This window comes from Nothoprocta perdicaria, unplaced genomic scaffold, assembly GCF_003342845.1.
Source record: "Nothoprocta perdicaria isolate Ctin4 unplaced genomic scaffold, notPer1 scaffold_0, whole genome shotgun sequence".
Taxonomy (NCBI): Eukaryota; Metazoa; Chordata; class Aves; order Tinamiformes; family Tinamidae; genus Nothoprocta; species Nothoprocta perdicaria.
The window spans coordinates 15,847,941-15,874,837 of NW_020454092.1; the positions used below are offsets into that span (position 1 = coordinate 15,847,941).

At 42.7% G+C, this 26,897-nt stretch overlaps 1 protein-coding gene across 1 annotated transcript in view; it reads right to left on the reverse strand.

Annotated features, from left to right (window-relative positions):
• LOC112959750 (cytosolic carboxypeptidase 6-like) overlaps positions 1-26,897 on the reverse strand; it is a gene marked incomplete at its 5' end in the record, with an annotated part of 175,890 nt that overhangs the window by 102,509 nt on the left and 46,484 nt on the right. The window contains one exon of the mRNA XM_026053846.1: positions 21,965-22,054. Coding sequence (XP_025909631.1) covers positions 21,965-22,054 — 90 coding nt within the window. The remainder of the gene's footprint in view (positions 1-21,964; positions 22,055-26,897) is intronic.

The following is a 26,897-nucleotide window of genomic DNA, read 5'->3' on the forward strand; positions in this document are numbered from 1 at the left end:
GACTTTGGTCTACTCTGGTAACACAAGAGAAGTATTGCCACATTATCAAGTCCAGTCAAGTCACCACAAAAGAACAAGTTATTGCTCATTAGCTGAACCTCAGCAAACCATGTTTCCTTTGAACTAGCCCAATGTTAAAGAAAAACATATTAACTTCAACCTCAAACATTACATTTCAAGCCCACGGGCACACAAGTAGTGATTTGGCAAGCTGAGGCTCCTCAATTGCATTTCAGCAGGTACCTGAGACTCCCTTGAACATCCGAGTTGAGAAATCAGATCACCCACAAATGTGGATATGTATAAGCAGCCCCTCTAACAGGGAGGGTGTCACCAATTCTGAATGAGGCACAGCATAAGAGCTTATCCAGAATGGATCAGATGAGCCTCCTCCCTTGCTGTACACCCATAAACCTCAAGAGTTGCTCCACTTCCCTCAGTGCAGCTCCCTTAACGGGAAAAAAGACAAAAGACAGAAAAGGCAGATCCCTAAGTGCCTTTCCTCAGGTCACACCAGCACCAGAGCCCCAAGACCTGCCTCTGGCCTTGGCGCTCAGGGAGCTCCTGAACATCTCCTTGCTCCAAGGCTGCTGCTGGGGCAGGAGGCAGCTAGAGCCACCGCTCCTTCCTCCACTGAGCTGACACTGACAGAAATAGCTCCCAGGGAATGAATGTCAAGATAAATTGAGTTCCTGTGTAATCTCAGGACACCCACAGATAGGTCATGACAATTTGCTATTTATTGTAAGGTCCATCCTGTGAAGCAGGAACCATTTACTGAATTTCCCCAGAATAAATCAATCACTACGCTTCAGTAACAGGATAAAATTAAGCAGAGAAAAAATAAGGCTGATCATCAGTAAAATTTCACTAATGGTAAGCTCTATTAGACTGTGGAATTGTCTCTCCAGGAGGAGTGGAATCCCGTCATCAGGAACATTTAATGCTGGACAGGGCAAAGCCCCAGGGAATACATACATACATATATATATGTACATACATACATGTGCGTATGTATACACACACATATATATATATATAAAACAAGCAATAACTCAGCACAGAAAAGACAGCACAGTCTAAAGAACTGACTTCAAAACTGATTTTTTTTTTTTTTTAACAATATAATCAAAATATTTTAAAACAAACAAACTAAAAACCAGGTACATGCCAGGTTAAGCACACTGGATTTTAGCTTGACTGAAAGACACATTAAAGACAGGCCCAGAATCTCTGCACAGCTCCTCCATTTGCCCTATTTCCTAAGGCCCAATTTTGTATTTCAAATACTAATAAATTTGAACCTATGCTACTGCTGGACTGAATTTGCCGAGGCACACAGGGAAAAAAATAAGGCTTTTAAAATGTCTAAAATGATCAAGGTATAATTGACTCTAAACATCAGCAATTTTTTTCATCTATTAGTGACTAATCCTGCAGAGGAGTAAGTCCCTTTCTGTAACTAGGTCTTCCACTTGAAGAGACTGAACCTGAATCTCAGAGGCAAATTAGCATACACATAATTATATTTCTTGGGAAATGGTTCTGCAATTACCTCCTCACAACGAAGGCAGTCAAACATCGATCTGCTTTTTGGCTGGTGGTGTCTTTTTTTCATTACACAACAGCAAGAACAAGCAGAAACGGCAGGGACACAGTTGGATCCCGAATAACCAGGTTTCCTAGCTGTATGCAAACATGAAAGGCTTAGCTATGTTAAACTGCTGCTCTCACTGCTTTCTGGCAGTATCTAAAACATAATCCCCAGCAAGCACACCTGGAGGGCACACAACTGCTCCAAGCAGTGCAATCCTGCTCCGAGGTTGCAGCTCCCCAAGGCAGCACACTGCTTTTGGTATTAAGGAACTTAGGGGTTTAAGACTCAAAACATCACAGCAGTTCAAGTTTCCTAGAAGATGCAAAACAGCCAACTTGGTCCAGCACATACTTCATCCCAGAGCACGCAGACCCACCCAGCAGCCACAACGCATTGCAGTGAGCGTCCTGATAATTTGAAAGGATAGAAACAGACCTTGATGGAAGAGGGCTGCCAGGAGACCTGCCAGCACCCACAAGCAGGTACCTGCAGCAGGGAAGTCCACCAGCATTTGGGGTAACTTGACAGCTTTTCATGCAGAACATAGCACGAGAGTCTGATGCATCAGAGTTTTGTTCCGCAGCGGCAATGCTGGGGAAGAGGCTTGCAAAGGTGCTGCTTGATTTGCTCCTGGTGTCAACACAGCCTCGTTCACAGAGCTTGGCAAAGGCATCCTATCAACTAGAAACAGTTCCCAGTTTCACACAGGGAATTATCATTCATCAACCAAGAACGTGCCGTAATGTGCAAGGCAAAATGTGCACTGGGCAAGTGTCTGCCCTGCACCATTCACCCTTGCACCAGACTGAAATGGTGGGACTGATCTTGGACAGCCATTAACTTAATAGCAAAACACAGACAGCACCTTTTAACATACCTTGAGCTACTAGAAGGTACTGCAGTCGAGTCCACCCAGACCTAACCAGTTTACTTTATTTTCTTATTTAGGAGAAATAAACTGCTTAAATCAGAGAAGGTCTCACCCAATGATGAATATACCAAGCAAAGGTTAAAATAATTAAGTCTGACTTGGAAGTAAAAGCAGCTCTGTAGAGCACAATAGAAGCATCAAACAAAAATGTATATCGACACAAACATGCCTCACCGTAAAATTATTGTAAGCATCAAAATAATCAATAGAATTAGTATACAATTTTGTCTTTCAGAGGAGCTCAATGGTCTCTGGATCAATAACATTTAAAATAAAAAGATGGATATCAGACTATTAAAAAATACCATCCCAGGGAACTTGGTCCTCCTGTTAATAAATCAATACAAACTAAATTTTACAGCTTCTATAATCAGCAAGAGACATATCAGTGTATCTCATTAGGCTGGGGTTAAGAATTTGGCAGCAACCAAAGCCCATTTAATATCATTTACTTCAAGGCAGACATGGCAATACAACAGATGCCCTAATTTATTTGTTGATCTTTGCATTAAAATAACAGTTTGCTGGTAAACAGGAAGGGTAATGATGCCAGTCACCCTTGTTAGTGGCTAATAATTGCTTAATTTGTCCACTAATTGACCTGTGCTACCGTTGAGGCACCGGATCGTGTTGCAGGGCATGAAGTAAACAAGGCCACTGTAATGTTACTTTAGAGAATGACTTCTGGAAATAGAACTACTTATTGCTATAAATTTTCTTTTCACAGATGAGCAGATTAATTGGTCTGCCAATTAGTCTGCTATTAAAGGAAAAAAAGGCTGCCCACAGATTGGTTGGGTCTTCAAACCGCAGCCCCATTTTGGGTCAAATGAAATAATCCAATACGAATCAAGTACATCAGCTATGAAAAATACGTCAAATATTATTTTGAGAAAATCCCTATGGATAAAGGACAAGGAAAATATTGGATGAAGTGTTGGCTCTCCAACTAACTGAAATAAAAGAGGGAACACAATGAAATGGGCCTACTCAGACACATTACAGTGTGGAAAATTTTCCCAATTAAAAGCAGCAAAACAATATAGATTATTTTGGGTATTGCCCTCTCTAGAAAGTAATTAAAAACATTATTTTTCAAATAATAACATGCAATTGCAGATACTGCCTGAAACCAGAGCAGCTCAGAAATCAGCATTCAGCCATGACATAGGGAGAGACTTATCCCTAGTCCGCTAAAAGTCAACTGGAGTCTTTATACTAGGTTCAAGGAGCTTCTCTTCACTGTTGCTAGGGAAAGGAAAAAAAAGAACTGAAAAGATGAAAAAGGGAAAACGATGCTGACAACAGCAGGCAGTTGGATACACAGAATAATGGATCCAAAACTTCATCTGTTGCTGTTTTAGCAGTCCTTCTTGGTGAACAGAGCTTCACTAAGACTCTGCTAAATCAGGACCAAATCTCAGCTACTCAGAACCACTTCTCTACTGTTGCTCTCTTGAGGCTAAAAACACCAATTTCTCTTGCCTTCTGCAGAAATTGATCATTTCTTCTTCTATAACACGCCCAAGCATCTCCACTCACATGATTTCCTCTGCTGTGGCTGTTTTCCAAATAAACACCTTTAAACTCGGTTCAAACTTCCTGCCATCTCTGAGATGACTGGTGGCCACATTTGGTTCCAAAGCAAAGCCTGTTTCCATCACCACATCCTTTCACTCCAAGCCTGACAGTATGTTTAATTATATAACTATATAATACATCTTCCTTGTTCCTAGTAGTGAAAATCTAATCACCGCAGATCCTAATGCAATATGGCAACTGCTAATGCAAACATATCCTGGACTGTGTCTAGTCTAAGCCAAGAAAGAAGTGATTTATATTTTCAAAGCCATTTTGTAATACAAAATAGCTGCAGGTCTCCTGCACCAAGCTTACCATAACCTGTAGGTTAAATATTAGCTAGGAAGAAGTGGTATTTTTTTGGAAAAAAAATACAGATGGAGTCCCAAATACTCAAGTCTGTAGAAAACTTCTGAAAAGTCCTATTAAAGGACACAAGAAAATCACTCAGACAGTATACTTACTGCTGAAAAGGAGAAAGCAAAAAATTATAGTGTTGGGCTGCAGCAAGACACTGTTGTACCACTGCATAGTCAAAAAGAAAAGCATCTCCCTTCGATCAAAGGGGCCCTTTTCAGCCGTTGGTCTTTTTCTTGGGCTTGCAGGATCAAATCTGGCAGGTGAAGAACACATCCCTCCCTCTGCGGTGGGGAAGGCGTCACACTCAAGCTGATCCTTGCTCACCACGGGTCACAGCAGCTCCATAGGAGCGTGGTCCTCACAGACCACGTACCTGCGGTCTCAGCACGGCCTCCAGCACAGGCCAACAGACAGAAACGATCCAATCATGCCTCATTCTGAAGTGTTTCCAATATCCCACAGCAGCCAAGAGAAGGGAAGAAAAAAAAAATAAAGCAAATGGTGATAAATGAGCAGAGCTGACTCACAGCAGGGCTATCGACATGATCTAGCATCCTGCTGTCCCTGAAATTATCCCTGCAAAGGATCATCACATGGAGTTATCCATAAGCACAGGGTTGCTGCAGAGGCCCCACTCCTCCCAAGGGTACTACTCTTAATCCCTAAAATTCAACTCCAAACTCAACTTATGCTTTCTGGAATTTTTTTTTGTTTTTTTTTTTCTTTGTTTGCTTTGGGGTGGGGGCAAGGGAGGAAGCAGTCATTTTAATATCTGTATAGGAGGACCCTATACAGATATTGATATGGAAGAGAATGTTTTGTTAGTTGCCTCGTCTTCCCAGAAGTGCCTTGGATCCATGGGAAAGTAATTTCATCACATTCTGAAACTGACATGGATTAACAGGACTGATGCAAAATTATCTATTTTTCCCCAAAGAAAACAAGCTACACAGTGTTGCAAGTATGAAGTGAGGGAAAGCCTACATTCTTTATGTTATTACTAAACGGTATAGACTCAAATGAGATCAGGCCCAATTTATTCTAGAGTAACTTTTGTCAACGCACTTGCAACAGGAACAAGCGGATAGGCTTGTTCCAGTGTTATGTGAAGGGGAATTCATTGCCCCAGGTACTTCAGTTAACTGTTTTGAGTTTCTGGTTTGAGTCCTGGTATATATGTGCATGCATATATCTCTGAGCAGTTACTGCATTTAAACAAGGGTGGGATGATCTAGCACACAAGGTATTTCTCATTATCTCCATCTAGAGCCATTTTCAACATGCACAGGTGCAAGAGAAACTTTTCTGCAGAGGGGGGTGAAATATGATGCACCAAGATACTAGTAAGCAATTGTCAGAATCTACCTTTGAGTGTGGTCCCAGGGCCTCATGCTTTCTGCAGGCTGGTGCTCAAAACCTCCCCCAAGACTAGTTGAGAGAGGCCTGCACAGACCTGAGGGGGCCACATGATGAAAAACATTAGAAAATACAGAAAAGTTATCAATGTCACCCAATGGGCATAGCACTCTCAAGAGAGATGATCCACTGAAAAAAAACATGCATATATAATTACCCATGGCAGGGCAGGAGCCAACCTGCACACACATGAGATGGGTGTTACGAAGTACTTGTTAGACCAGATAAATCAGATACACTCTTGATTAGGGTTGATCTAACTCTGAGAATGGTTAATTAATCCTCCTAGGATGATGGGTTTTTATTTCATTGTTGAAGTTTGTTCCCTACTAGACAAGTAAATACTTCAGGCTTAAGTAAGATCAGACTTAAGTAAGTGCAGCTGGTTAAAAGCACACCAAGAAGTGAGGGATGACTGGGATCATCTGAGAAGTTGATTTCTAGCAGCAACCATCAGTGCTACGGTAAAGCCTATAAAAACAAAGTCCCTGATAGACTTGTACATTTGGCCCCACGTCACATTTTTTAAAGAAATTTTAATCAACAAGAAACAAAAGAGCTGCTTCAAGGATTCAGCTGTGATAAGCAGATTGATGAGGAAAACATCAGTATTGCAGCATTTTCTTTTCCTTTTATTTACCATTTCTCTCTCATCTATTCTCTGTTGTAACTCTATGTCTCTTCAAAACACAGGATTAAAAAAAGCAAAGGAAATCTCAAATAATGGGATAAAATGAATGTGCAGGAAATGAACAGGCGAATTAGATTACAGCAGATGAAACACTGAGGTCTCAAATGCAGAATGCAGGGAGTTTATTTAATTTGTTACTCCTTTAAAATGAAAATACGCTCAGTGACTTGAATTAGTAATTTCCCTGTTTTAAGATACGCTAGGCCATTACAGCTAGGCCCGTTTCCAGAGCAGTGAAATAAATGGAAAAGAGCCGGTCTCCCTGGGAATGCTGCATTCCGCCAGCCCAGGGAAACTGTGCTCGGGTCAGCTCCGGAATGAACCCCGGGGCTGCTCGGGCCGCGTGCACCAGCATTGGCCACGACCAGCAACAAATGCTTAAAACGGCAGAGTAAGGCACCGTGGGTTTTAACCTGAGCTTTAATGTGCTTAACAAGCACCAGCAATAACCAGCAATAATTGATTTAAGGAATGTTAAAGAAATTATTGTTCCTCTCCCTCCCTCTCGCTTAGCACAGTGTCCCACAAACAGTAATATTCAGCGTGGCTGAAGCACTAAAGCATCTGAAGGAAGAGAGCGCTGGATGGATGCAGAAGATGTTTTTGCCATTGCAGCACCATACAACAAGAAGATTGTAAGTTCAAGGCAGATTTGGAGACAATCTGCCATAGTGAAACATCTGGGACCACCGGGTAGCATGATGAGCCATACCATGCCACTAGCCAGACCTTCTTGCCCACTTCAGTAGGGATCCTGTTGATTAAGGGCAGAAGACATGCACCAGAATGGGAAACACCCTTTTATTTATTTTTATATTTTGTATATAGACTCACTCTTTTTGCTGGTTACCTACATTTAGGCCATGCAGACATCGCATCGATCCAGCCACATCCCAAAGCTTCGTGCTCTGGAAGCATTTGAAGCAGCAAGACCATGTGGAGAAAGGGAGATGGGTGGAACTGAGCCAGCCACAAATTGGCAATAGCAACACAGAATCTATTCAGTGTAAAAAGTTGATAAGTGATGAGTGTTTGGGATTTCCTATGTATTTTTATGAGCTGTGGCTTCTCCCTTGTAAGCAAATTCACATCTGCTTTGGAAGGATACGCGACTGACTGCTGCTCTTGTGATGAAGACCAATATCCTGATTTAGCAGTGAAAAGATGCATATACATATATATTGCTAGTAAGATGCAATTAAACTTGGCATTTCCAGTGTCCAGTATAAGGGATCATGAGCCAGAGTGCCTGATCTTGGTCTCTAGCTCTGCTGGTTTCTGGCAGGTCACTACAAGAGTCTGCTGTTTTAACGCATTCAACTTGAGATAGCAGCAGCCAGGTTTGCCGGGCAGCAAAACTAGCATCATTAGGGCCAAAACCAGCAGATGGATTTTTCAAACAAACTCTTCAAGCCCACTGGTGCTGGCTGCACTAGAAAATGTGGCAGGAAAAGCGAAAAGGCTTGCTAGGTATTGAGCAAACTCTGAAACTTTTCTAATCTTACCCAGTTACTACTAGAGGAGGGCTATACCATTGACTGTCCTTTCCCTACCTCCCTATCCCAAAGATTCGGGGGATTTCATAAAAACTGGTCTCTGCAGACCTAAGATGGAAAATCTTCGAGTCAATCAGAATTGCTGGCCAGGCTAATTCAGAACTGCAGTCTTGAGGACTCTATGCTTCTAATGTCAAAAAGAAAAAAAAAAAAAAAAAAAAAAANAAAAAAAAAAAAAAAAAAAAAAAAAAAAAAAAAAAAAAAAAAAAAAAAAAAAGGAAGAGAAAAAATAGGAAATGGAAATGGAAAAAAAAAACAAGCAGCACAAACTGTAGGATGTGCTCAGCGACTCACACAGTCACCCCAGATTGATAAAAGGTATCTTTTAAATTTTATCTAATGAAATTTTCAACCACAAAAGAACCAATTAAGCACTTTGGTAGAGCAAGTTTAGTTCCCCACTTTGCAAGTTCTCCGAACACCACATTTTATTAGCATCCTCTGAGCTCTGCCATCCAGCCAGTTCTCAATCCACCTCACTGTCCACTCATCCAACCCACATTTCCTGAGCTTCCCCATTAAAATGTTACAGAAAACGGTGTCAAAAGCCTTGCTGAAGTCAAGGCAGACAACATCCACTGCTTTCCCATCATCCATCCAGCCAGTTATCCCATCACAGAAGGCTACCAGGTTTGTCAAACATGACTTCCCTTTGGTGAATCCATACTGACTACTCCTGATCACCTCCTTCTCCTTGACATGCCTAGAGATAGTCTCTAGAATGACCTGCTCCATCACCTTTCCAGACAGAGGTATTTATGCAACGTTGTTCTGATTAAACAGACTTCTATCATACCCCAAGATTTGTCTTCTGATGCTTTGGCAGGTTTTTAAACAGAGATCCTGGAGCTTAATAGCTTGAATCTTTAACTCATTTGTTTGAATCAGCAAATTATGGCCTCAGGGACCACTTAGATGCAATTTATTTTGGGTCGTGGGTCTTTTCAGACTTTAGAAATAGAACCAGGAAAAAAAATCTCATTCTCAACACCTACAAACTTAAGGGTTTGTGGTAGTAGCAAGCTGCAGGCACTCTTGATTAGAGAAGTGGCAGGATGTCCTTGGTACCATTCACCTCATCCCACCACAGCCCTGTGCACACAGGAGCTCTCTGCTTTCCCCAGCAGCAGGGAGCACAGGTGGCACCTTGGGTTAATCTCTCCCATCATTTCATGGTACATAACACTTATTTTCCTTACAGCAATGGGATTCCCGCTAATTCAAAAAAAATTAGAGTGGGGTAGGAGGGTAGAGGGAGTCCAGGGCTGCCCTGTCTGGTATAAAGTGCAGGACTGAACACAGGGATTGCTTTGTGACCTCTGCAGCAAGGAGCCCATACCTCAGCCACCTAACTACCCTGATTCTGATGGGGTTTGCTTAACTACTAACTAATCTCCCCCATGCCCTGGGGGCAGTCATAAAATTCTCCTGCAGACCTGGCGCCACTGCAAAGAGCTGCGGAATTGACTTGAGTGAACATGTGAGGCTGTCAAGGAAAGGCCCTATTGGCAGCAGCAAGCGGCTGCTGCAGGATTGCTCGAAGGGTTCATAAATTCAGCGCACAGCACACACCGAGTGGGCGGCTTTGTTGGTTGGCTTTGTTTTCTTTAATTTTCCTAATATGCTGTAAGGAGCTTGGAGTTCTCTCCGCATCCAAATGACTCTACCGACAGCCCCTGGATGATGTCTGCCTCTCCCTCCTGGGAGAAAAACAAAAAGGCTCCTGGGGAAACACTGCAAGGATCAGATCATTTCCCTCTATTAATGAATTACTTGGGATTTATCAGAATCATTCTAAGGATATTGCTTCAGAAGATGACGTGTTTAGTCATTATTATTCAAACTCTGTCTTTCCCACGAGTGCGAGTCCTCCAGACAGAAAGGAAAAAAAGAAGAAAAAAGAAAAGCTGGGTTATGGCCCTCGATTTTTAGAGAACTCATGTTAAATACAGCTAAAATTTAAGTCTTAGAATTGAACGCAAATATGCAGCAGATCATCTGGCCTCCCTCAATGTGTAAGACAAGAGGGTCACAACCCAGAAATGTGCCTTGATGACAAGGGAAAGAAAAAACACATGCATGCAAGCAGAAAGATCCCAAGTACATGAATCGGAATTAAGCAGGCATGTTCTTTGTCGGAATTAACTCGGGCATCCTTGCATTGTTTCCTACTATATTTATTAACCAACAAAAAAATCAGTCTTTCTATCGTGGTCCTTAATGGGAGTTTCAACTCTGCACCAACCACTTGCCCAGCACTAGCAAAGAGGAAGAAAATGACAAATCACTCCCCAGTTTTCTATTTAAAGATGAGAGTCTTGCAGGAAGAAAGAATCCGGGTTACCCTCGTACTGCTGCTGTATCTGGGATCAGACCAAGTGCACCACGGGGCAAAAGGCCACTGTTTTCTGCCCCTCCGTACAGCTGGGCACGTGGAGGCCAGAGACGCTTCCAGGAGCAGAAAGGTGCAAGGGAAATGCCTGCAGCAGAAAAAAGACTCTCAGCAGAGATTTAAAAATGGTATAAAGTATGGGGAGAAACCCTCTCCTTTCAGAGATGGATTGGACAGAGTCTGCACTGGGCAGATTTTTTCTGTTGGGAAACCACTACAATTTGTTGGACTGCAAGGAAGAGCTAGAGACAGTGATGCTCCTTCACACCTTTTGCTGAATCATCTCACCTGGAGCTCTGAGCTCTCTAAATGTCCAAAGTTGATTTTTCCATGTTCGGCAGCAGTGCCTTTCTCCCAGGACCAGGAATCTTTTGGGGTCTCCATGTGCTTTTTTTCTTTAAGCAAAGATGGGCAGTAGAAATGGAAGGACAGGCTAATTTCACCTAAAACCTCCCTCTGGGGCTTGTCATTTAGTGCAATTTTGCATATTCACTAAGCACAAACAAGCAGCCACACTGTGCTCTTTGAATCTTCCAGCATTAACTGCAGGAGCAGCAAGCTACTGAAAGCCTGAAAATGGTGGATCAGTCAAAGCAAAATATGTTCTATAAACCAAGAAAGCAAAAGGTGGATTTCTCTGGAGGAGACAAAGGATACATTTACATATGAAAATCTAATATACAATGAAAAAGAAAAAAAGCATTGCATAAATAATGCCAGGAAAGAAATGAAAAATATGTATTTTTAAACACATTCTAAAAAAGGTTTCCAGCATCTGCAAATGTATTGCTCAGTCAAGCAGAGACCCAGGAGCAATATATGAACCAGGCAGACACACAAAGCCATGTGATGCAAAAACTGCACTGCAGAAGGTTAGCCATTCAAATTTGAGCCTTTTCAGCCTTCTTCAGCCATAGCATACCACGCTGCAAGAGTATTTTGGGGAGCATCTCCACTTCCTTGCCTTGATCTTTAATGACAGCCACTTGTTATCGGCCACTATCAGAGGTGTCTACTAGGCAAGACCAACTGGTCCAGAATCCCGTGCCTAACCATGTACACACTGTTTGACTTCATCCAGAGGGGCTCCAGATTGACATGTATGCAGGGGAAACAGCAAAGAGCACACAGGGAAGAAGGTGGTCTCATTTGCCCTTCAACATTAAAATGCTCTGAGACCCTCATAAGAGAAGCTGCCACCTACACCCATGCACTGCTCAGAAGGGTGCTCATCGGTGCTGCAGGACACCAGGAGCTGGTGCTTTGCCACTCATGCACATTGCTGCTGCACACATATCTACCCCAGCTCCTCACCACGGCTCCTGACAGCCTGCTGCATAGGAAACTCACACAGTGACTCATCCTCATTCCCCCGATGGGGACAAGCAAAGTAGTCGCTTTCTGCTACTGTCGATATGTGAAAACTTACACTGAGCCACCTATAATGGCACCTTTTGACTGCTTCATTGATTTCCACTTTACTAGGTTTGCAGTTTATATTGCTTCACTTTTATAGGATTTTTTGTAGCCTTCCATTCAAATCAACTAAATAGGTGTGAGGCAGCCCATCTCACCTGTTCCCACTCAAAGTCACTTATAAACCTCCTGGAGTGGAGTGGTGCACAGCAGAGCCCACATGCAACGCTGGTGTCACCTGTTAAAGTGACACTTCTAGAACTGGCAGCCATCATATGCCAAAACCTGAAAAAATAAAAGTCTTGTTAATTCAGAGAGCTGATTTAGTCTTCTCTGCCAGCTACTATGAGAGGTGACCTCAGCTGTCACCTGCCTTGTTCTACCCTAAACGTGACCACCTTCTCTCTGAAGATGGGCTGAGCTCTCTGCCTGCTCTGGGTTTGCAACTCCACAAGACATCCAAAATCACCACAAGCAAAACCAGTAGCATTTGAGAGAAAAGTAACTCTGCATCTGTTTTCCCTAGATACGAGTTGCTGGTGGAAGCTGAGTGGCTCTGATCATCCTCAAAGAGCAGTGAAAACCAAAATAAAACACAGAAGTCCATTTGCACAGCAAAGTCAGAGATTCGGCTTTGGAAGACAATGAAAGCAGGGACTAGATGCAACACCTGGACTACTTCTGGGTGACTCATGAGCTGACCAGGCTGGATAAGAAAGAGGAGGAAAGATTCATTAAACAAAAAAACTAATCCTCTGGGAAGATGCAATAGCCAAGAAAATGCTGGCTGCATCTGAATTTTCTCCCCTTGAATGTGAGATGAAAGTTGTGTATCTGGAAGTTGCTTCCAGTGCTGCTGGAGGAGACTTGTCAGGTAGCTGTTTCTACGGGGTTCCAACAGAGGAAAGAAACAAAACAAAACAGAAAAAAAGCATAAAAAAAAAGACCATGTCTCTACATGAGTGAGAAGAAAGGGAAAACACTGCAATGCTCAGCTCTGCCCCTCACAAGTGGAGATGGACTTTTTTTTTTTTTTTTTTTTTTATACAACACACACATCCCAACAAGAATATGCTCTACAGAAATAAATTAGGGCCACTAAAAGATGTGCTCCAGGCTGCTGAGCAGCAGAGTATCTTGTAATCCTCCACCTCCCCTCTAGAGAAAAACCTTACTGTGAAAATGGAGCTGCACTAGAGATCCTAAAGGTGATGGTAATTAGCACTGAAGAAGGATATCAAGTGAGCAAAGAGTTCTCACAAGAGCAGGGCAGCCACAAGCAACTGACATCTCTGCTTGCAAAGAGGTAAAATTCTCCAGGAGGGTATAAAGTACATGTCTCCATCTAAAAAGCACAGGAGAGGAAGTTAGCGGGATATAACTTCCAGGGATCCTCTAAGCACAGAGGTGGGTTTGTCGCTGTTTCAGAAGAGGAGAAGAAGAAATAAAGTAATTCTGTTTGGAGACAGTCTTATTGCAGAATCTGTTCTGAAGCATATTAAGCTAAGCAGGAATAAGGTGCTCTTGTTCCAGACTAGGAATTGCTCAAGAAGCAATGTGCTGCACTCTGCATTCGCAGCCTGCCTCTAATGCAAATGAAGTCCCCAGTGCAGGCGAGCCCGCAGGGAGCAGCTCTCCCCGAGCACTCTGCAGCAACGGGTTTCAACGCTGGCAGCACCCTGACCATACCAGCTAATGTCAGGGTGCTATTTCCCTTGTATCCTTGGCCATTAGGAGCATGGCCAGGAGGCAATGAAAAAAGAAAAAGAATCAAAGTTCATGTATAACCACAAGCCAAGACTGTCTAACTCCCACCTTGAAGAGTCAGAGTGAATTTTAACATCTTTACCACAAGGAGATATCTAACTTTAATAAGCAGCCCTTTTTGCTGCATGAAAGGTACAGATCTCAGCAGGGATGGCAAAGGGAAGCATTTTCCTGGGCACACCAGGTCCCACGATGCCAGGCTGACACGCAGAGCGCGCGAGCTCAAGCCCGGGGCAGGGCTCTCGGCTCAGGATGGTGACGGTCACTTTGCTGATGCTGTCCCCAAGGGAAGGTGGGTGAACTGCCTGCAGCCCGCTAGCTCTGACCCAGGAAAATACAGAGAAAAGACAGATCCCACTTAGAAAACACTGTACCTGGGAGGAGGCTGGCACACGGCACTTCCCAGCTCCACTGCTGATCCTGCCGCAGATTCCCTCATTTTGTGGATGGTGGTTAAAGCTCAGATGACGCCGAATGGCTTGTCCCAGGCCAGGGAATTAGCATCCTCCCAGTCTCATGCTGGTGTCGTGGCACCAGGCAGAGGTTTAATAATCACAAGGACCCACATTTTTCATTGCTGATGATGGCTCCTTTTGGGTGGGTGGAAGCCAAGGAAAATGAGAACCTGTCCTGCCTGTTGTTGCTTATAATACCTCTGGTCTTTAATCAGCCGAAGACCTATTTTATGTTGGACAAAGTTAAGGTCTAGCTTTGTAGTAATTTAACTACAGGCTGCACCATGGCCAGGAAATTTTTGAAGTGGGAGCTTCTTATTGTACGAAGTCCCACAAACATTTTCTTCCTTCTGTTTTCAACTCTAAGCACTGATATAGATATTGATCTTAGAGTTTCCTCCTTTTTTCACCCCCCTCTGATTCCTCAGTGGTACAGTGACAAAAAAGTGGGGAAAAAGAGAAAAATAAAAGGAAAAAGAGGAAGGGAAAAAGAACAAAGAACAGAAGTGGGATTGTAAAATATTTCAAGTAAATAAAGCATTCTCTTTGAAGAACTGTGGCATTTAAAAACAGGAAATAATAGAGATGGTTAAAAAATTATCTTCTATGCTTAGCAGCAGCACAGACTAAGACTGTAACCATCAAATGAGAGCACAGGCACCAGGAACGCAGCATCATTCGCTGTATAAGTAGTAAGGTACCTGACCCCTGAGCTGGGCACTTCAGGGCATGTCTTGGGAGTGTCACTTCAGGGCCACATTTGTCACTCTACAGACTAAACCTTCCTGGGGAGGGCGGCTTTCTAAGGCAGCCTTGTCATTGCACAACAGTGTCCCAGATCCATGCTCTACTTCCCGTCCACAAGGTGTTTAATAAAAGTCTGCTCAAGCACTAGGGTCAAAGCAAAGCAATTTGTGCCTGCATGTCTTGCAAGCTAAAATTAAGCAGGACTGGTGAAAGCACATGTCTTTCTTTGACAACGGCACGTGTCCCGTTACCCTCCTCTCCATCCCGAGTCCAAAGAAGCAGGAGAGTGTTGAAAGAATCCCTGAAGGGCTGCTCTTCAAGGCTGACGTTTTCTTTCATCTCAGGTCTCCTCCTCTTGCCCTTCCCTCTGCCAGACAAAGAAGTCACAGAGCCTTCCACAAACTCGTGCACAACACCTGGCACGAGGCAGACACGGAGTACAAGAGCAACCCGGGCAGGGCAGGGACTGCACCCAGGTGCCCTTGTGCCAAAGGAAAGTTTCCAGCAGCCAAGTCCTAGTCGCACACGAGCGCTGGCTCCCGAGAGTGGCAGCGACAGCAGCGCAACAGGAGCAGGAAGGCAAGAGCAGGGCACCTCGGAGACAAAGGAACCGAAAACAAAATGAAAACAAGAAAATCAATTCAGCTGAACCGTGGCAGGGCGGGCAAGGAACAAAGGGTCAGAAGACAAAGCCGTAAACAATAGACCAGCAAGATTAATATCAGTTGTGAAGAAGAGCTGGGACTCTATTGAAGGAGAATCAAAAAAGGCTTGAAAGAAAAGTATAAAAACTCGAAGAGGTTCCTAATTGTGAAGCACATCACTGCAACATCTGCAGCTTGATCAGGGTGAATCTCACATCTGCAGAAAGTGCTTCAGCTCACCCCTTGGGGTCCCCAGAATTAGTGGTGGTCACTTACTTCGTTTTTCCTTAAAAACAGAGTGATACAGTGAGATCTAATGTCACCCCCTAACTTCCTGTGACCTTCACAGCCTTGATCATATTTTTGCTCTAGTCCAACTCCAGTGGGACAAGACCTCAAGATTTCTGTCTATATGTTTTGGAGAATAACTGGGCAATCCTCCCGCCCAAGGAACAGAACAAACTTGCCTCATATTGTACAGAGAGGCTTTTTTTTTTCAATTCTTTTGAAAACCAAGGGCTTTAGCTCTCCAATTATTGCAAAGGGGATTAGTTAAGCAGAGGTAGTCAAGGGCCTGCCCTGGGCAAAGGGAAAAACTGAACCAAAGACACTTGACATTTCTTAGCTGTGTACGCAAAGCTGATGTTGTCATGCTGTGGATGAGGAGCTGGAACTGATCCATCCTTCAACAGAGGACTCAAAGCTGGCATGTGGGGCTAGGCTCGACATGAGAGGTCAGGTGAGTCTCCCGTCTCCTGTTCTACCAAGGGGTAGAAAAAGTAAAACAGCAATTTCTGCTGGTGGGAGAAAGGAGGTTCAGATCTCATCTCCCAAACCACACAATGTTCCTCTGCCCACACTCCCCAGCTCCTTCTCCTTCTGAGGCAGCCTGGCAATTTAGGGGTTTTACCACACATTAAGTAGTCACTAAAGCTGGCCTTAGTGCTCCTGCTTTTCCGTGCAGAACTTCCTTAGTATATCCACTAAGTGTACCTGATGGGAGAGCAAAATGCATTATTACATAGCCAGAGAGATTTAACCTCATTAAAAATTACCTCCAGCTCAGGAGACAAGTCCTGTAGCTTCTTGTACCTGCCTGACACCACAGAGATACGACTGGAAACGAGTGATGTCTCGCAACAGCTCATGTCGCTTTGGGTAACAGAAATTCTTCTAATGGTCTATTTACATCAACACAGTTTTAAGAGGAGCTTTTATTTCCATTACTCCAATATGGATGGCATTATATTCTCAGAACAACCTCTCTCTCTCATGGGATACTTCACACTGAAATCCCATCCAGGAGATTTACAAGGGACAGACAATAGTGTTTTTCATTCTCCTTTAGGAATTGAGGAGAGTGTGTTTCCTTTTGTATTAAAGCTGAGAAGCTGTGCACTTAAAGAAAAAGAAAAAAAAAAAAAACAAAAAAAACTTAGACTGCATTCATCCTTCTTGCTAACAACTTTAAGAAAGCCCTGCAGCTCATTTTATGGTTGGCCTGTTGAATTCTGTTGTCTTTGTCTCCTTCTCATCATTTGGTTTCCTGAACCCCCATAAAAGGGACCATAAACCACAGCTTCCATTCACTGTGTTCCTGCTCTGCCTTCAAGTGCAAAGCTGTGGCTAAACGAACCAAATGAGCGTTCCCATCCTCTCCTGCCCCAGAGCATTTCATTTGTGCATGGGAATACCATTCGTTTTCTATAAAGATTTAGCTCCTTATTTTGATCAAGAGCAGTGTTTTGTTTTCCATTGGAAAAAGATGAAAAAAAGCCTGCTTATAGCAAATTTCATCTCTTACTGATTTCCTCTGGGGCTCCTACAGAGCTAATTTGAAGGCACCCTCTCTAGAAGTGAACCAGAGAACCACCGTCACCTTAAAGATGCCACCACGAAATTTCTCCAGGAGTAAAATCCTCCACAGCACTTGGAGGGAAAGAGAGCACCTTAAGTCACATGAAGAGCATGCTCAGTTATCCACCTGCACAGTGAGGAGCTGTATAGCCACGATGCTCATGAAACAGCTGGCAGGAAACTTGCGCCTCATTATTTATCATGAAAATTTGTACCAAAACTTTTCTGCCCTCCATTGGCAAGAGGTGTGTGGGTTAACACAGACCATTAATGGAAAACAAAAAGACATTACCCTGAGTAGCTTGGGTTTTCATTTCATATAACTTGATTTAAAGCAAAGCAAGAGGGGGCATTCATTTAAACAGATGTAATGAAAAGAGATTGATTGAAAAATCATTTTTGCTCCAATTCTTATGGATAAGAGTCCCAGGTGTCTGTTTTCCTTATATTTTTGGCTTAATGGCTGCTCCCTATTCAGCCCATAAGCTCCAAGGTCAGCTTCAGGTCAAATTGCACTTAGCACAAGATGCTCTGCATCTGCAAACACAGCTGGGGGATCCTTCACCTTCCCTCTTGTTTCCATTCTGGGCTCCCAGCCTGGCAGAGCACATTAAAGCAGAATACTTAGGGTACAAATTTGTATTTTTGGATTTAGATGATGTGGGTAGATGTCATGCTGGCAAATGTGCTACAAAAAAACCCCAAAAGTCCAATGAATGCCTACTAACAGAACATGCAAAGTCTATGAGAAAAATACGTGCATAAGGACATCTCGACATGCTATAGATTGCAATTGCTGACTACAGGGAAAATCAAAAGCATGCAGGAGAAAGTTAAACATGCTGGTCACCAGATGTCTTCTACAACACTTCACATGCATGAAAATAGTGCAAGAGCATTTGCCATCTCTCACAAAGCAAAACAACCCAAAGCACAAACAAAAAACATCCCCCTTCCCAAAAACACCATCATCAACAAAACAAAATTATCATTAGTAACCAAAGGCAGGTAAATAAGGCTAACAATCCTGGAAAATACACACTTTTATAGAAGGCTTTTTCTAATTGACTGAACTGTGCAATAAGATGAAATCCAAGCCTAAGGCTAAGGAAGCCTTAGCCAGCTTGGCTAAATATCAGTTTTTAGAGGGTAAGAACTTGTAGGCAGATTCTGGTTTACTCACACATGCGTATATATGCATACATACATATAAGTACATACATACATGTGCATTATCTGATATCTAACCCTATTTATAAGTTATTTGCCTTAGCACAATGTGGGAGAAAAGACAGAAAATACCACACATTTTCTTAAATAAAATTTTCTAAGGGAGTAAAATATGTCTAAAAAGGAAAACCAAAATAAAAAGCATAAGTTCAGAAAGTCCACTTCGAAATGTGTAATTCTTGTGTAAGTAGCACATGAGAAATGAATCCGAATTGCAAGATTAATTCTCACAAAAAAAAAAAAAAACCTTCAGGAGCAGCACCAGTCACTGCCAGAAGATGGTCTGAAGGAGCAAACGAGAAACAACAGCCACCTACATCCCAGACTCTCCTTTGACTGAGTCATTCCTGAACACAACACAAGCGTCAATGCTAATGATGACCCTCACAGCCCAAGGAGTAGAGTCTCATCCTGCCTTTGGATATCAAGAGTATTCATACAAATAAACTTCCTTGTGACTAACTCTCCATCTCTGACACTGAACTTCACAACAAGCAGTTCAAAACCAGCAAAAAACAACTTCCTAAAAAACCTAACCTGAAGCATTGTAATAATACTTAGGAGTCCAAAGCAAAAACAAAAGGTTCTTCATTCATCTTTCTATGAAGATGCCCTTTGAGGTTTTGTCTGCCTTTTAAAGAAGGCAGCTACAGCTCAGCAGCTGCACCAAATGTGAAATATTACAGCACTTGTTTTTAACTGCTGGATGAGGTACCTAATGAGTCTAGTGATGTCTGGCTACTGTTGCAGGCACTTCACAGCACTAAAGAAACAGAGGTGTGCATCCAGGCCTACAATACTTGCACATATCCAAAACTCGGTGATGAGTGAGCTCTTTACAGTGTAATATGATTAAGGACAACCATGCAACTCCGAGTGGGGAAAGGTTTCCCAATCTCTGGGAAAGGAAGGTAAAGATCCTTGATTAAACCTTACCTGTAAGACACAGAATGAATGGTCAGAACCAAATATGTATTCATGGATCAAGGCTAACCTTTTTTTCCCCCCACTAAGAGTATCTATCTTAATCAAAATGGAAGACACAATAGAGAGCCTTAGCAGAAAGTAGGACAAAGATGGCAGAGAGAAATTTGGTTAACCCAAAACCAGATCAAAAAGTAAAGTAAGAGTTAGTAAAAACAGGTAAAAACTGAAAACAAACCCTAAACTGAATGAAATACAAAATCCATTGAGAAATAAAAAGAAAGCAACAAAACAAAAATGAGCAAAAAAGCAAGCTCATAGCTCCTGACTGAATCCTCAGTTGGCCAGTTCTCCTCGGCTAGGCGGTCACAGTTCTGCTCTTCCATATGAGATGCTGCTTGCACCACGGGAATCTTTGGGATTAGCTTCCCTATCTTAAGGCTTCAGGTGGTGAGCATAATCACTTCAAACAATCCAGAAGAAATTGCTTGACCACACACTCGTACCAAAAAATACTGACATGTTTCATACTCATTGAGCCTTTGAATACTAAATCTGCATCACCTAACTCTGCCAAAATGCTTCCCAAGACTCCTCAAATAAAACTCCTTCTTGCGACCTCACTTTCCTGCCAAAGCAGTCCTTTTCATCCCTCCTTTTGACCCTCCTCCACAAAAGTTTCCAAAGACAGAACAAGATCCAAATTTCACATTTGGCAGTGCTAGAAGCAGCACAGAAGTGGCCTTGAAACGCGTGCCATTTCTACATGTCTTGACACTAATTGCACACACAAGGCAGCTTCATCTGCACGCGGCAGAATTGCCCAGTGCACAGCAGAGAGGGCTCTGCCGACGGAGCAGTGCACTTCCAAGCAAGTCAAGCGTGCACTGCAACTGCCCTCACAGCAGGTTTCTCTCATCATTTTTCAAGACTGACCCTTCCTTCTTCTTTTCTCTTTTCTTGATTTTGCCTTTCCTTTTTGTTTTAATTTCTTTTACAAACCACAAAGTTTCTCAGAGACAACCAGATTTCTATCCAGTCCTTTGGTCAAGGTAAATGTGCCACCCACTTTTTCACATTTTTTTTTCCCTTTTTCCCTCTTCCTCTTTTGAAGAAACTTTTCATTCTACATATATATATATAAAAGGGTATACATATATATATATTTATAAAAATATACAAAAAGAGAAAAAGAAAACCCACAGTCTTTTACAGAGTACCGGCTCAGCAGTGTGCTTCAGCCCTCATTACACGGGGCTATGCCAGCAGCATGCACAGGATCAAAGCATTCAATTAAAAATCCATATTCATTAACAAACACCATGTGTACTATAATGCCCCACATCGACTAAGCCACCATAGGAGACGGGAAACTCACTGAGTTCTTTTGCACACAAAGAGGTTGTTTAATAAAAGGATGGGTTTTTAGCATTCCTCCTCCACGGGTCTGCATGAAGATGCTCGTGGCCCCAGAGCCCTTGAAGTTTCGATGCCAAACTTCTGCTTTGGGGACATGCTGGGCACAAGACTTTGCCAGGACGAGGTCTTTAGGTACCACCAGGGCCAGTCACAAATCAATCTGTGGCATCACAAGCCGCCAGCGTAATAAGCCCCGCATAAGCCGTGATTGATGCAGCTCATTGGCTTTGCAGGGCCAGATCCGAGCTGATGTAGTAAATTAGCGCATTCCCTTGGCTTCAGGGAAGTTATGTTGATTTACACCACCAACAATTTACCACCGCAGAAAGCCACATACCATAAGTACAATATTTCAGTCCTATACAATGAAGTTATATGAACACATGCCAGGATTATTTATTTATTTGTACCCACAAGCTGGAGATTTAAAACTCTCTATAAATGTGAGCTGGGCAATTTGCTTTCTATTTTTAGCAGGAATGCTTTATGCAGAGAACAGCTGTCAGACACTGGATCTGCGTCCCTCAGAACAGCATCTTCAGAGAAACAGAGAATTAAACTGGATAACTAGGGGCATTGCTTTGCAGGGAAAAGGATGCTAAAGGGAAGTACTTATTCTACTTGCTGTACTTACTTCCAGAGCTTTTCCAGCCTGTTCTCCTAAGGAAAGGAGCCTTATGTGATCACATTGTACATGTTTATGTTAGATTGTCAGTTCTTCCTCAGTAACTTCAGAGCCCATTGTTCATTTTTGACCAAATTTAAAAAAAATATTCAGAAGACTCAAAGATAATTTATTCCTACTGCCTTCATGAAGACACACAGCTGGGTAGATGGGTTAAATTCTACTAATGTCCTCATTCAAAGGTGAGCACAGCCTTCGAAGTTCTGCAGTCCCAACACACAGATCCATAGGAAAACAAATCTCACCACATCTGCCACTTCCACCTTGTTGCAAAGCCACTGGGTTGATGCACTCACCTTGGCACACAAAGGAGGACGGTGTTTCCCCAGGATGGACACGTGCAGTGATGAAGACCACTCTCTGTTCAGCACCTGGACGCAGGTTCGCTGCAGGAAAGGGTGAGGGACAGAGGAAAAAAAAGAAAAGAGAGATCCTTAAACTGGGTCCCATATGTAGGACACAAAGGGCCATTAATATTAAAGCATATCCTTTTATTAAAATTGGTCATACATTATAAATAAGCATAATCCATAATTAAAGGCGGCAGCGTCACTGGGTCTCCATACCAAGCCATACAGCAAGCGGTGCAAGAGCAGCAAAACTAACAACACATGGCCCAAACTGCGACCACAAAGTTAGCTCTCTTTAAAAAAACCAAGATTTACTGCAGTGAGTTTAACTGCACTGTAATTGCTCTCTCACTTGTGATAAATGTCCCCCCGGGGCAAAAGCAAGAGCAGTGGGGGGCTGCTCGCCTCCTAAAGCCAATTGCACCCTGCATTGCACTTGATGCAAGCCCTAGCAGGGCCACGTAAAGGTAAAGCTCTGACAAATGACATTTATTAGCGCAGGCTTTGCTCTGGGGCCTATGTAGGGGGTTCTTCTTGTTTTCTACTTATTATTTGGGACTGAATCTACCCTGGCTGAGATAGTCAAAAGTAGGGAAAAGTGATCAGGATTGAATATGAGGTAACAAATGCATGGACCATGCTATGGAAATGACTTTTCCTGCTAAATTAAAAGACAAAGAGCTCAGTGGTACAGCGTGGAAGAGGCTAAGAGAGCACTGGGCAGCCTTTTCCTGGCAGCAGCCAAAAATGTGCTGGATTCATCTCAAACTACAGATAGTTGGAAGGTAGACTCAGTTCCTCAGACTGCTCTGCATTTAACATGGGTTAATGCTCTCATATTCAAACCACACTGCTCTGCCCTCTTGCCTTTTCTCTAAATCACTGTAAGCTACATGGGCCAAGCAGGATGTTTTCTCTATTTGTGCAATGACAGTATTTAACAAAGAGGAAATAAAAAATTATGCCCTTTCAGCATGAGTCCTGGGAATTACAAAGACTGCATGAGGTCAGGCCCTCAGTTAGACATCTTATCTAGATCTGAACACACACAGCAGGGGCAATACTAAACACAGCAGGACCCAACAGCCAGACAGAGCTTAAGTCTTTGCTGGGAAATAGAAAGCTTTATACTGAAAGATGGCTGGAAACTAAATCTAAGCTTTTTCGTTGTTGTTGTTAGATTAGATGCATGCATTACATACATATCCTAACAAAGATTTTTATTTTCAAAGTTATTTTGGGTCCCCAAGTCTATACCCAGGTTATTATTATTCTTGATATCCCGACTCTTAAAAATGCTCAGCATCCCCAGTGGCAAATCACACCCAGCAGCAGCAGAGTAATTATCAATTCACTTGGTTCTTCTCAGGAAGCAACAGGATTTCAGCAAATCTTTTTTTTGTTTTATTATTATTATTATTATTAATTTCCTTAGCCTCTATAAATGTCCTACAGCTGCTCACCCTGTAACTCAGCCATTTATTTGCTCTTTCAGAGGCTCACCGAAGGCCTCTCCGGTGTTTCTTAGCCCCAGAGGCAAAGAAATGCAAGAAAGAATGTCCCTGACAAACCCAGCAGCTGGTGGGGTCAATTCTGCCTGCAAAAGCAAAGCGAGAGGCAGCAGAAAGGAGTACAGCACTGTCAGCTAGATATCGATGCCCCTCCACATCATCTGCATTAACATTACGTAATGTGGGAGGAAGAAGATAAATTGGCAAATCAGGATTAATGAGCAAGAGAAACCAGGGATAACTGCTGCAACAGGAAAAGAATTTTCTTCTTTCTTGGAAAAATAGTTACCACTAAGGGACGGAGGTTCAGCATGAAAAGAGTACTTGGCAACTTGAAGGCCACCATTTGGACCTGGAACTGGCTTGGAAATCTTCTAGAGGAAGGATAAGCTTTTATTTATTATGACACTTTTGTTACTTATGCTTTACGCTTTGTAAGAGTTATTAAAATCACTAGGCAGCTCATCTTCCTCTGGAGCTGTAACACTTGGTCTGTATAGACTAAGCTCAGTCCAGTGCTCAGCTTCTCCAAATCGGTAGAGGATGCGGCAGTGGGTGCAAACTGGGATCTTCCCCAAATGCCTCCTTTGGGGAACGAGGAGCATCACGTTGCCACCCTGCGCACAGCACCAATAATGCCATTTTCCTTGGCCTAAAGCTCCCCAGGCTTCACCCTCCACTCCAGGGCCCTCCCTACAGAGCATCAGCTGCAACCGTGTCCCGAGCAGAGCTCCCTGGTACCCAGGCTCCTCGATGGAGATTGGATGTCCATCCAGGCTCCTCGATGGACATTGGATGTCCATCCAGGCTCCTCGATGGAGAATGAACACGCGGATAGACGGTTGTCCAACCTCATGTAGCAGACAGGTTTTCTCCCAGTTTATCAAGTCAAAGAGTACATCTATAAGTATTTTTTCTTTAAGTACTATCTTGCTTTCTGGTATTTGGGCTGGAAGAAATAGTAAGCTCTATTTTTTTAAAAACAATTTTTTGTTTACAAAAACAATTTTAAACAATTATTTTCAGTGTTCAAATATCACAATATCCACATCAACAACAAAAAAATTTTTGTAAATGCTCCTTTTAAAATTTTGAGAAAACACATATTGTGAATAGAACATGGAAGGCCTAAAAGACTCAGCAGTGTATTTCAAATGTGAATAAATATGGTAAACGTTGTTTCGGGAAGTAAAAGTCCCCGCCTAAACATTTCTTAGATCCATCAAGGTTTAGTTTCACCCACGAGGCTCTGCAAGCACATGGGAGCTAAATTGGCACTCACACAGTCACTGTCAACTGGTCTAACTCTATCGTAACCTGCGTATTCTAGTAACACTGCTAAATAGGGGACACGTGATGTATGGATCTCCATCAGCCAACACGTTGGACCAGGTTTACCGATTGCCTTCCACCATCCAAGCCGCCAAGGAGCAAAGAGCAGCAACTGCACCACAGTTTAATTCGTATTTATTAGCATAACAGCTAAGAAGTTGAGATTAAAAGTTTACTTCCAGCTTGTATAGGGCATGCCTTATTAAGGGATTATGTCCGTAGCCCAAACCTACACCCAAAATTGTCACATTATCACCAATCTATCCAGACATGTAACTTTTTTTAAAAAAAAATATATTCAGCCTCGCATATGTATTACTCTCTACAGTATCCTGTAATAAAGATAATATACACATACACACAGTAAACATTCTCTCTAGTCCAAACAGGATCAGTTTTGTCCTCTCAGTAGTTGTGTACAGCCTAAAAACCACAGACACACAGACCAGGGTAGCTACCATGGGGCTACAATAGTTAGGGTAAAACAAATGATCCTTCACATTTCTTTACTCAGGGTATTCTTGTTGGATACAGCAACAAGACACCATCTCACATTTTCATTTAAATCTTAGATTTCAAAAGCGTCTTATTCTCTACTTCAGTATTGAAAAGATCAATCAAAATTAAAAAAAAAAAAAAAAAAAAAAGATTAGAAGTAGATGCCACAAGCCCTTGAGCAAAAGTATAGAAAAGCATGTGGCATTTAGACGTGGCTTCTCCAATTCTGGAAATGCAGAGAACTATCTAAACTTCCCCTCTTCCCACCCAAATTTCACCCCAACCAGAGAAGACCAGAAAACTCTGGTTTTGAGTTATCATTGAGTTATCATTTGAGATAAAACCACCCACCTATCACTTTCATGAAATACGTATACTCATTGGCAAAGCAAGCAAGCTCCACTTTGCCTTTCTTCCTGAGGTACTTCGAAATATGAGGTGGGCTGTTTTGTACTCAAAAGCCTGAAAGTTAAAGATTCCACAGAGGAAACAACAAGATCTCTATTACATTACACTATTCTGTGCTGTCTTAGCCTGCCTGGACCCAGCAGAAATGCAACATCTGTGTCAAAATCTAAAACTGATGTTGTCACTGTTCTGACTACCAGTTCCCACCCCATTAAACTACTTCAGCAAATCAAATCCTGACAGCATTTGCCACACTCCATATTTTTCCTGAGGGACCAGATTAACACTTAATTACATTTCTTTTTGTTACTTCTGGTCACAAACATCATTCCAGGTAAGATTGCACATCTCAGGGACACGCATTGCACCGTTTTGGCCACTACCAGGTCACAGGGGACTTGGCAGGGGCAAAGAAACACGAGTTTTCCTCACCATTTGCAGCTGGTTTGCAGGTCACTTCCCATCCTCCTCCTCCCTCCTAAGCCTCATGTGAGCAGCGCAAAGAAAAGTAGCATCATTTTTACCTTCTGTGCCATTTGCACCACAGAGCTGAGCAAATCCTGTACTTTTCTGAAAGTCAGGCACACATCCTTAAATACTTTTTCTGCCCTGGGAGAAATAGGTTCTTATTTTGACCCACTGAGTTGACACACGAGACACTGCTCCAGTAAAGAGCACAGGAAGGCATTGCTGACTGCCAGCCACACCGAGAAGGGAATATATAAAGTATATTTTCTTCCATGAAATGGAAAAGCAGCCCTTTTTCTGCTGCTTTGTAGACCTTTATAAGGGCTCTTCCATTTCCTCATGACAGCTTCCCTGTCTCCTACTCCCAGATGGGCTCCGTCACCCCAGAGTCAGGATGGAAAGGGCTCCCGGCTCCCTATGGGATGCATGGGAAACCAGGAGGAGCATGGCCTGGATATTCATTCAGACTATGGGCCTGTCTGTATCAAGTGCTTAAACACAAGATTTAGATGGATTTCGATCAGGTTTAGAAATAAGTTTTGTCACAAGACTCTTGCTGAATTGGGACCTTTTAGCAGGATGCCAGCCCCTGAGATCATTGTCACAATGGTTTAAAGCTAGAGGCTGTGCAACTATTATCCTTTATTGGCCATTTTATGCCA